The sequence below is a fragment of the Gymnoscopelus braueri genome (assembly GCF_963280865.1).
Source record: "Gymnoscopelus braueri genome assembly, chromosome: 6".
Classification (NCBI taxonomy): domain Eukaryota; kingdom Metazoa; phylum Chordata; class Actinopteri; order Myctophiformes; family Myctophidae; genus Gymnoscopelus; species Gymnoscopelus braueri.
This window is the reverse complement of record NC_137607.1, coordinates 42,764,927-42,776,449: the sequence shown is the minus strand read 5'-3', so window position 1 is coordinate 42,776,449 and position 11,523 is coordinate 42,764,927. Positions and strand designations below refer to the sequence as shown.

At 39.4% G+C, this 11,523-nt stretch overlaps 1 protein-coding gene across 1 annotated transcript; it reads right to left on the bottom strand.

Moving 5' to 3' along the window:
* Positions 1 to 328: 328 nt before the first annotated feature.
* Positions 329 to 11,213, bottom strand: LOC308087684 (N-acetyllactosaminide beta-1,3-N-acetylglucosaminyltransferase 3-like). The gene is made up of 2 exons (XM_080431750.1): positions 11,111 to 11,213; positions 329 to 1,541 (listed from the first exon to the last, which is right to left on the bottom strand). Exon 2 carries the CDS (start codon positions 1,529 to 1,531, stop codon positions 332 to 334), a length of 1,200 nt encoding a protein of 399 aa, XP_080287876.1. The 5' UTR covers positions 1,532 to 1,541; positions 11,111 to 11,213; the 3' UTR covers positions 329 to 331.
* Between the last annotated feature and the right edge of the window lie 310 nt (positions 11,214 to 11,523).

The window sequence follows — 11,523 nt, the reverse complement described above, 5'->3', positions numbered from 1 at the left end:
GGACCCCCTGGAACCCCCTAAAGGACCCCTGGGGGTCCCCAGACTCCACTTTGAGAACGACTGCACTTACATTTAAGGAACAACTAGTCTCGCAGCAGCCAGATTATTAGATGGACATTATAACATCTAACATCTGGGGCACAACTATGGAAGAGTGGTGAAGGACCGAAAAGAAAGTGATAGAACTATGAATTGACCAACCACAGACCTCTTAAGACAAACCATGGACCAACAACAGACTTCCATTAAAGCCCAGCCAATCAGAGGCTTACCTGAGTTTTTCACTGGTAAAACATGGACATGGGTCTGACCATGTGGGACTAAGGAACACCTAATTGGGGAAATCCGACCCACATTTTATGTTAGGGTCACGTGCTTCGTGCCACATGACATATATCTGAGGTGGCATGAACCTGTGTACCAGTAGAGTCTCCCTGTAAAAGCAGGGGTGATATGGATCTAGACTTCGTGCGGGGACGTGTAGTCCTGCAGTCTTAACACCCATATGGGATGCAGGTTTGAGCCCTGCTTTGGCCAAACACATTCCCATGTACACATCGTCAATGGGGAGAAAGGTAATGGTCTTGGACATGTTGTATATGACAGAGGCCGTGTATCCTGACAGGAGGAACCCCCCACCACTACAGTACGGAGGGTACGATTCTGACTCCTGCACCTGAACAGGGATGTAATATTTGCTCACTGGCATCCGGATGGGACCCACGCCCGAGACTAGGTTCCCAACGTAGAGGTGCTTGCTGTTGTCTTCCTTGTTGTCATCCATGGTGAACAGGAGGTACTCCACCATGTTGTCTGTGTTGGCAAAGATGTCGTCATCCCCGTTGAGGATGAATTGGACATGTGGACAGTTCCTGTCCATCCACTCCATGAAGAGGAACTGCTTCAGAGTGAGGTTGAAGAAGGAGTCGTTGAAGTCCCACTGCACGATGTCTCTGTGCTCGCGTTGTTCCAATTCTAGCATCCGATTCAGCCTCTGACGATCAAACCCACTGCCCGTTGTTCCCAAGAGGAACACCCTACGGATCTTCTTGCCCCTCTCTAACCTCTCCTCTCCCCAGGTCTTACGTAGGACTTCTCGTCGCTCGTAGTTTCCGGGAGAGCTCTTAATGGCGAGCAAGAAGAAGACATCCTTGGATCGTTTGGCCCCCCCGCATTTGCTAGGGACATCCAGCAGCAGTGGGAAGTGACGGCAGTGTCGGTAGTACAGGAAGTCTTGGATGTGACCGGGAAGAGAGGAGAAGCCTGTCACGTTGTCGGCCATGGACTTGTTCCTCTCGCAGGTTGGCCAGGAAGGTTGAGAGGAGGTCCTATGGCCGGCTGTCGTTCTGCTGTCAGCTTCCATGCTTGTCGGAGCGGCTGTCGGCTGTTGTCCCATTTCCACCTGGACATACATGGCAAGATGTTGGACGCCCTGGACGGTGTCTTCTTTCTTGAAAAGGAGGATCATGCATAACGTCCCAAGCAGCACCAAGGCTATCCGCGCCACCCTGCAACACAGCTTCCTTCTCATCCTTGACTCTCTACAATGGGACAGACAAAACAATGTCACACCACACTCACCACAGAAAAGGCTGTTCTGCAAAAAAATATATAATAAATCTGTGATCGGAGATTGATACTTTCCCATATGCGGTTGTGTTGACTGACAGAGGACCATCACACATGAAGGCATTCCATGCATCAACCCAATAACACGCTCATAACTGTTCTCACTGCAGCCACGTAATGCAGCCATGTACTGTGCTTTGACATTGTACGTTAAATTTGTAATGTCAAAATGCAGTACTGTACATGTAAATACCAGTTTACTAACAGCCATTCACTGTATGCACTGATCTGATAGCAGGCTAATATGAAAATGAAATGGCCACAGTGAGGGATCAACAGTGTTACGTGTTTCAATACAAAATCTTTGGCAAGTTAATTTGTATTGTAAATTTCCACAAGGCAATTCAAAGTGACAAACAAATAAAATGTAAGGGAAACGTACAGCATGTATCAGTGTGTCTGTCTGGTCTTCCAATATATACTGTAATACAAAAACTAATGTCTAACATAAAAGTCTTCAACAACTGAGCATTGCAGTCAAGTTTTTCCTCAAATCAAACATAAGTCCTTGATATATTCTTACGGTTATAGTAAGCTGACTTTGTCATTATCTTAATGTGGCTGTGTATTTTGTTGTTTTCCATAATTTGACATTGATGAGACTGAAACATGTATAGATGTTGAACGATAAAGACCCCAGAATGGAGCCTTGGGGAACTCGACATGTCATTTTTGTCAGCTCAAATTTGTAATGGCCTCATAGGCACAAAGTAGTCTCTCAGTCCCTGTCGTTTAAGTAGGATTAAAATCAGTTACCAGTATCTACCAGTCAAACCATTACTCTGCCAGAATGTCCCTCCCGGTTTTCCAGTTGGTGTAGTAATACAGGTATGCTGCTGAATGAATCAAAATGAGAGGTGTTGCTATGGGCCTGTATTTCTTCATTAGTTAGGTGTTTTAGTTTCAAGGACCCCCATAACTCTTGAGTGTGTACAAATGGAACCACATGGACCTGTAACCAAATGGACCCTTACAGGTCCATTTGGTTCCATTTGTACACTCTCAGAGTTACAGACATGTAAGGGTCAATTTGGAACCCCCCCAAGGAACCCTGAGGGTCCTTAAACCCCACTTTGAGAACCACTGGTCTAGATTATGTTTTTTTTTAACAGTGGCTTGATGATGACCATTTTTTATTATTGTTTTGGCAGAGAAGAAGCCTTGCATTTATCAGTTCCAAAATATATCTTTATTGACGTCATGTCATAATGAACATGGAGATTTGGTTTTACACTACAAGGAAGCTACAATGTGCTGAACTTGCAATAAACAGTGGAAGCATATGTCGAGTGCAAATGTTATTGTTTTCTTAATGTTAATGTTTGTCCTGCACCTGGATACTACATTGGATGTCTCTTATTTACAATGTGCGGACCTTCTTTCATGATTGTTCCCTTGGGTCCAGCCTTTTTTTAAATCTTTTTTATACTTTATTATTTTTTCATATGGGCACTACAGTGAGTAGTCATGTGACTACAAAGACAACACAAAATACTACATTGGGACAAAGCAGGGCAAAACAAAACAAAAAGAACTAGAACAAATAAGGCACCAAATTAACACAGAGTAGACAGTAAACAGGGAAAAAATAAACTAAAACGAGAAAAACAAACACGACAAAAAACTGGAGAAAAACTAAAACAAAAAAACAGAAACAAGGTACGGAGGCACATAGAGACTAACCCATGTTCAAGTTCATATTCTTTACCACTCTTTTTCTCCAACTAAAAACATCAGAGCAAAACGATCATTAATTAAGTCAGTCCTTCATCAAGTGCCTGATAATAAACCAGTACCGTGTTAAAAGTGCTCCCCCCATTTGGTTGTTGACTCTTCCTTATATATTTCCAATGGTATTCTATATGCTTTTAGGTAGGCTGAGGTGCTAAGTCCTCATAGCTTGCATTATGGTCACCCCCCCGTCCACACCCACACTTTCCATGTAGCGCTCCCATTTAGCCCACAGCGTACTACTAAGATTTCCTCAGATTTTATATGTTAACTGCTCCATTACTTTTATTTGTTCCATTAGTTCCCTCCATTTCTGTACACTAGGGCTTAGTTTCTGAAGCCAGTTTTTAGTTATAAGTTTGATGGCCGTTAATCTTAATATTTTAATAAGGTACTTGTCTTCAGTTCTGTCTATCCCCTTTGGTATTTTACCCAACAGGATATATTCATGACTGATATTTACCTTAATTTTCAGAACTCGTGTTATTTCCGTACCAATGTTGTCCCAGTACTTTTTCAAGACAGGACAAAACCAGAAGATATGGCTGTAGTTGGCATGGTTTTCTCCACAGTCTCTCCAACATTTTGGTGTTGCTAATTCTTTTAATTTTGCTAATTGGACTGGTGTAAGAAAATATCTCGCCAGAACTGAGATGCTGTTGTCTTGTGTAAGGATATGCTTATATTTCCCCATTCAATTTCAGACAAGTTTAAATCTAGTTCTTCTTGCCATCTTATTTTTTCTCTCAATTCTTCTGGTTTGTTCTGCCTTTCCAAGATGTTATATAAAGCCGAGATTTGGTGCTTGGCACTCGCACACTTATAATTTTTAACCAGGAACTGTGTCATGGGATGAAAATCTGTAATACTTTTCTTTTGTCTGGTGCTTTTCTCGATGTAGCTTCTAACTTGTAGATATCTAAAAAAAATGAGAGTGTGGTAGATCGTCTCTTTTAACAGTGACTCGAATCTTTTAATTCCTTTATTATCTATAAATTACCCAAATATCCTCAATCCCTTTTGATTCCAAGTCTTGAAAGTACGGTCATCTTTATTTGGAGCGAAATCAGGATCTTCCTTCATTTCTCTTAGTAGCAGCATTTCATTATGAATCTTAAGGTCATTCCTGACTCTGTCCCAAACTGTAAGTGTATTTCTAAGCCATATGTTTTCTATATTTTGTTTTGGAATTTTTGTAAGGAAAGGGAGGAGCTTCTCCATATCTTTACATTCAGCTAATTCTATAGACCTCCATTTTACCTGTATCTCCTCATTTAGCCATGTTTGTATTGTCTGTATTTGAGCTGCATAGTAATAATTCTGCAAGCTAGGGAGAGCCAGCCCCCCCTTCCTTTTTGCCAATTTTAGTGTTTTCATCTTGACCCTTGGTTTTTTTACTATCCCAGGTAAATTTAAGTAGCATTCGGTCCCAACTCTTGAAAACAGTTGGGCTCACATACAGAGGAAGTGCATTAAACAGAAATAAAAATCTAGGAAGTACATTCATTCTTATAGTATCGATCCTTCCCATTAGTGACAAAGGGACTAGGCTCCATCTGTTCAAGTCTTGTTTTATTTTAGTTTCTAATTTATCGTAGTAAAATTTATACAAAAATGTTCCTAGGTACTTCTATTCCAAGATATTTAACCTTTTCTCTGTCCCATTTCCATGGGTATTCCTTTTTAAACTCTGCAGGTACAGGTGCTCCCAAACTGATTCACATTTTTGCGTGTTCAATTTGTATCCTGATACTGTGCTATATTCTTTAATGCTCTTCATTAATGCTGGAAGAGTGCTTTCTAATTTTGTCAGGTCTACCCCCTCTATTTCCTCGTTTCTCCTAATACTTGCTGCTAATGGTTCAATACATAAAAGTGTAGATTAGTGGAGAGAGCGGGTCCCCTTGTTTTGTGCCTCTTCTAATCTCCAACGGGCTTGATAATGTTCCATTAACTCTGACCTGAGCTTTTGATGTACTGTATAGTCTGCAGCATCCTGATACTGTGAGATGAGATAAAAATGTTGCTAAAGCCAAAGCTTCTACAGGTCTAAAAAATAAAGGTCCAAGACACTCTATCAAAAGCTTTTTCTGCCTCGAGGGTAAGTATAAGAGCCTGTTCATCTTTTTTTTGTATATGCTGTATTATATTCAGTGTACGTCTAACATTATCTGATAGTTGTCTGTTTGTGATAAATCCTGTCTGGTCTAGATTTATAATGTCAGGCATGATTTTTGCTAGCCTGTTTGCTATTATACTGCTCAGCAGTTTTTGATCCACATTTAGTAGAGTTATAGGCCTATATCCTTCGACCTGCGATGGGTCTTTACCCTCCTTGTGTATTACTGTTATTATCGAATTACACCATGTACTGTATCTGCCAATATCCCATGTGTTAAGGCCTAGTTGAAAGCATTGTGTAGAATAGGAGCAAGTTGTACTTTAAACTCTTTGAAAAATTCTCCCGTGAAACCATCACTGCCTGGGCTCTTGTCTGTCTTTAATCCCTGGATCCCTTTAGATATTTCATCCATACTGATTGACTCGGTGAGGCTTTCATCCTGTGATTCAGTCAATTGTGGCAAATGTAAACGTTGTAAATAGTCTCTTAACTGTTCTTGAGTTTTTTTCTTCTTCTTTGTTATACAGCCGTTTATAGTATTCAGCGAATTCTTCTGCGATCTCCTGTTTACCTGTTAACAGCTTGTTTGTAACATTATTCTTAATACATGCAATATTCGATTTTGTCTGTTGTTTTTTCAATTTGTAAGAGAGTATTTTTAATGATTTTGATCCTCCATCGTAATATTTTTGTTTAATGAAAACCAGATCTCGTTCCACTCTCTCAGTCAACAGACCATCTAATTCTTTTTTTTCATCATATCATTTCGCTCCCCTTTTGTTTTATGCTGTCGTTCTAAGTTATTTATTTTTAGCTCCAGGTTTACAACTTTTTTCTCCCTTTCCTTTTTCTTCCGTGATGAGAAGTAAATAATTTCCCCTGTGGTGACAGCTTTCAAGCCTTCCCAAATGATTACTGGGTTGACTTCTCCTGTATCATTAATTTCTAAGTATCTTCGATTACCGTTTTTATTTTAGTTTTAAAAATCTGTCATTTGTAGTAAAGAATTGTTAAGTCTCCACAAAGTTCTATTTTTTTTTTCTTCCAATGTCTATTGTTAATGATATCAAGGAATGATCTGAAAGGGTGATCTGATGTATCTTACAATTTTGTACTCTGAACATGTCATTTTTAGAAATAAAAAAGTAGTCCAATCTTGAATATTTATAGTCCCTCACTGTAGGGTTTAAAGTTCTCCAAACGTCTACAATTCCAATCTCTGTTGTTGCTCTTCTCAGTATTCTAGCAGCGGGTTCACCGCTGTGCCGTTTATTACCCTGTGAATCAGATTTAGCATCCATAATAAGATTTAGATCTCCTGCTGTTATAGTTATTCCTTTACTTTGGGAAGCTATTATGTCCAATACTTTTTTTACTAGGTCTGTTCCTTCTTCTGGGGGATTATACACATTTATCAAGGAAACCATAATATTGTCAATTTTTCCAATAACCATAACATATCTCCCTTCTTTATCCGATGACACATGTTCTACCTGAAGTGCACAGTGAGGCCATATTAAAATTGCTACTCCTCTTCTTGATGAGCTGTGTGATGAGTGGAAAACTTGACCTGATATCATTTTACCTAGTTTATCATGTTCAAACTGATTTAAGTGGGTTTCCTGTAGGAAAGCTATGTCCCCTCCTTCTTTTTTTAGTTGTTGTAAAATCTTTTTTCGTTTAATAAAGTTGTTAAGTCCATTTACATTATATGAAATCATTTTTTGAGGTTTCATTGGTAACTGTCAAAGAGATTTCTTGCTATCCTAAGCACCACCAGCATACCTATTGAGCTACTTTGTTTCTTTGACAATTTTGCAGTCAATTACATTTTGAGTCAACAACCATGTGACAAACAATAAAACGTGCATCCAGAAAAACAGTAAAACACCCCTCAATCACTCCCATAGGTAGCAAACTCTACTAGTTTGCTTAAGTGATTCCATGTCTATTTTTAGGAATCTTGGGCGTGCCAAAAAGGTGGCCCAAATTTGAGTGGAAGACCCCATGCTGTAATCTAATGTCATGAGTGTTGCCCCCCATTTTAAACCCCCCCACTTCTGCCGTCATCTATCTTAAATTAAAGAGTTAAATAAACAGTTATTTCATTGAGAACCAAATTGCCCAAAGCCCCTTTTTTTATTTTTTTGTATGCACATGATCGTTCTTATACATTACAGGGAAGTGAGTGAAAACAGCTTATATTTTAAAGTCCCTTAAAGTTGACAGTACAAGGTTAATTAATAAATCAAATAAAAATTCCTTCCCTATAAGGGCGTATAACTAATTGGGCAAGACAAAACGTATATGTTTCGCGATTGGAAGACTTTATTTAGCAAAAGTATTGTAATTCCCCATTATATTGACTTTAAATGTAGAAAGAGAAAGAAAGAAAAATGAATTGAAAAAATAAATTAAAACTAAAATAATTAAATCTAATATCATGTATATTTGTTGTCATTGATTAGAAAAAGAAGAATCATATCTTAGTCCTAAGCAGTTTTAATTAAAGCTAGGCTACATTTCCTCCCCATATCCTGTGGGTTAGAAACAGAGAGCAAATAGATCCCAGCTAAGCACAATAAATATTGCCATTTGATGGAAATAATAACAAATAAAAGCTGATAACGAATAATTAATTGTAATACTAACAAATACATATTGATCCTACTGCTACCAATAGTGATTAATCACCCTTCCTGCAGTAGTTCAATATGCTCTCTAGTCCAATCTATATTGTTTACTTTTTGTACTATTTAGTTTTAGGGAGAGCTTTTTATAGAGGGAAAATAATAAAAATAACCTTAGGCCTACATGATAGTAATATTGAGTACATGATAATAATAAGAAAAAAAATACAATATATACATATGATAATACTGACAAATATGTGTGAACATGATAGTAAATATTCTTCACCTTTCCTGTAGTGATTAATGTCGTTTGTGGGTCCAGCCTTATAATGTTTTGTGGATGTGTGTGACTATTATGAGCTGGTTGATGTGGAAGCAATTTCAATAATTAAGGGACCTGGGGCCTGTTCCTCAAAAGGTGAATTAGAGCTAAAGCCTGGCTTTACCACCTATCCTGGCTTAATTTAGCCAGGATTAGAGCTGAGTCGGTTCCTCAAAAGGTGAACTATCTTGAAGATTAGTTTAGCCAGTTCACCCTGGCTAAGTTTAGCCTTATCCGATTCCTCAAAAGAGAATTGAAGCAAGCCTAGCTTAGTTACCATGGCAATTTAGCTGTGAAGTTAGCCTGGTCAGGAGCAGGCTAACCAAGCTTTATTAATCCAGTGCCTTGTTCTTCAAGTTTTGTGAAATAGCTGTAGCTGTTAGTCCAATGACTCCAATCATAAACCAATGAGTTTTTCTACACTTATTCAATTCTTATGCGAAAATCAAAGATCTACAAGCCCGAAATGTTTTTGTCTTATGGCGGCCGGGGGTCCCCGGCCCCCCATGGACCCCCGCCCCCGTGTACCCCCGGCCCCCTGTGTACCTCCGGACCCCCGTGGACCCCCGGACCCCCATGGACCTCCGGACCCCCGGACCCCCATGGACCCCCGGACCCCCATGGACCTCCGGACCCCCGTGGACCCCCGCCCCCGTGGACCCCCGTATACCCCAGACCTCTGTTGGGGGTCAACGGGGGTCCGGGAGTACACGGGGGCCCGGCCCCCCGTATACTCCCGGACCCCCGTTGACCCCCGTGGACCGTGGACCCCCGGCCGCCAAAAGGCAAGCTTTTCCCTTGTAGATCTTCGATTTTAGAAATTTGAAATTAGAAAATTATTCTAAGTGTTTATAATTATAATTCCAACATTCACTTAAACTCCTTATGTTTAAACCTAACTGAATTATATATTTATGGATTTGTATATAAATTAATTCATATTTTTGGACAACTTGTGCATTTAATTTGTCGGCAATACTTTGCCACGCTTTCTCCCTGGATCTATATTTATTGCGGCCGTGTTTCCTTTCTTGCTTATTATAAATTTTACTTCCTTGTAAGATTCCATGAGCTGCTGCAGTGCTGCTGTTCAGCCACAGAGAAGAACGCCGCTCTGGTTTTGGGCTCCATGATTGGTCAAGTTCAAGGATTCTGCTATCGACTTTCATGGTCTTTTATAGAAATAAGTGAAGCCTGGCTTCATTATCCTGGCTCGACACAGCCTGGCTTGACAAGTCGCTCCTTTTCAGCCTGGCTTGGCGTTCCAGGAACCGAATAAACCAGGCTATACGGACCCGACTTTGTCAAGCCTGGATTTGACTTAAATCCAGGCTTATTTAATTCACCTTTCGAGGAACAGGCCCCCGGGAACGCATCGGTGTCATTTTTTTAAATTTCTTTGGCTATTCAAAAATAGCAGATATACAAGCTCATATCGCTACAAGCTTGTAGATCTGCTATTTTTTGAAAAATAGTGAACATTTTGGCAAATCTTTGAATATATATTTTTAAGCGAACATTTTTTAACTCTATTACACCTTCTGGGGGTCCCTGGAACAAAATATTTTGAGATGGGGGTCCACGGCCAAATACATTATCAAAAAAACGGGTTAGGATTTAGAAGACATTTGGAGAATCCCCAGAAGCAAAGATTTGAGTTACAAATGTTCACTTTAAATATATATATATTCAAAGATTTGCCCAAAATGTTCACAATGTTTCCGAAAAATAGCCCAAAGACATCTTAAAATGACAGATGCGTTCCCGGTCTTAATGGGTTGGCGTTTGATGGTGAAACTGGCATTTTAACCAAACATCTGTAAACCTGTGTGCATGTGCATTCACTTTTAAAAGAAAAAGAGCTCGTACATGATACATCTACTATAAAGTGACCAAAGCAGGTAAAAATACACACGATGTAAAAGTAACTTAATCCCAGTCAATAGTTTGTTCATGCTTTGACAGACAGGTCTTCTTCTGAAGTAGACCTGTTTGTCGAAACAGACTGCAAGGAAGTTATTTTACAGTTCGTGTGGACTTGTTTAACAGCATGGCTTTCACAGACTATTACTATCAAGTAAATTTTGATTACCAGACTTTTACTTGTAACATAGTATTTCTACATTGCAGTATTGATACTTTTACTTAAGTAAAATATTTCCGTACTTTTTCCACCACTGCCTACGTGACTGGACTGGAGGCTCAAGTTGAACTTTCTTAGAGCTGTCATTTCTGCAGAAAACGGGAACTAGGCTACATGGCCATGCATATCTAGTGTAATTTTACATCATACACTGACAACTTAATTTATGCTTCTTCTATTTTCCATAAATGTCATGAAGTCTTACGTACTGTCCTGTCCTTAATATTTGTAATTGCAAAATAATATATATTTTAAATATCAGACGGTATAGGCTATATAGGTATATTTTGAAGAAGTCAATTCCGGCTGTATACAATTAATAATGAGTCTTAAGAAATACACTGACATTATGTTGTTTTGACATTGTGTGATTGTAGAGATCATTATAAGCTACAGTCATAATAGCCTCATTAATTGTCGTCATCTCATCATCACCTTTCCAAATTAATTGGAACATAATCTGCCTCTTCTCCTGACAGATTAAACTAGATTATAGCCCGTTAAATAGTTGTAAAGAAACTCGTCCTTACTGTTAACAATGTTTAGTGGTCCAGAAAGTGTTGTTCCTCTGTAAGTGCATAGATATAAAGTCAGCCTAATGATTGTGTGCATGTGGAGCCAGAGCTCGCCTAGATATGTGCATAAACCGGTTTATTAGATTCACGGTACATCAAAGTTATAACATGATGACACATGCACAAGCAACAGCCAAGTGAATGGCAACGACGTAAATTACATTTCTCTCTCAACATGAGTGCTGCCTGTAACTGCAAATTGTTCCTGTTCGCTGATGACTCGGCACTCCTGATCTCGGGAGAGGACAAGTTGCAAGTTGAGGAGGCGCTCAGCTCCAAACTCTCAAAAATCCGTACTTGGCTTACCGATAACAAACTGTCACTACACCTTGGGAAAACTGAATCCATTCTCTTTGGGACCAAACATT

Coding starts and splice junctions, on each gene's coding strand:
- LOC308087684 (XM_080431750.1), bottom strand. CDS start 1,531: ATGAGAAGGAAGCTGTGTTGCAGGGTGGCGCGGATAGCCTTGGTGCTG.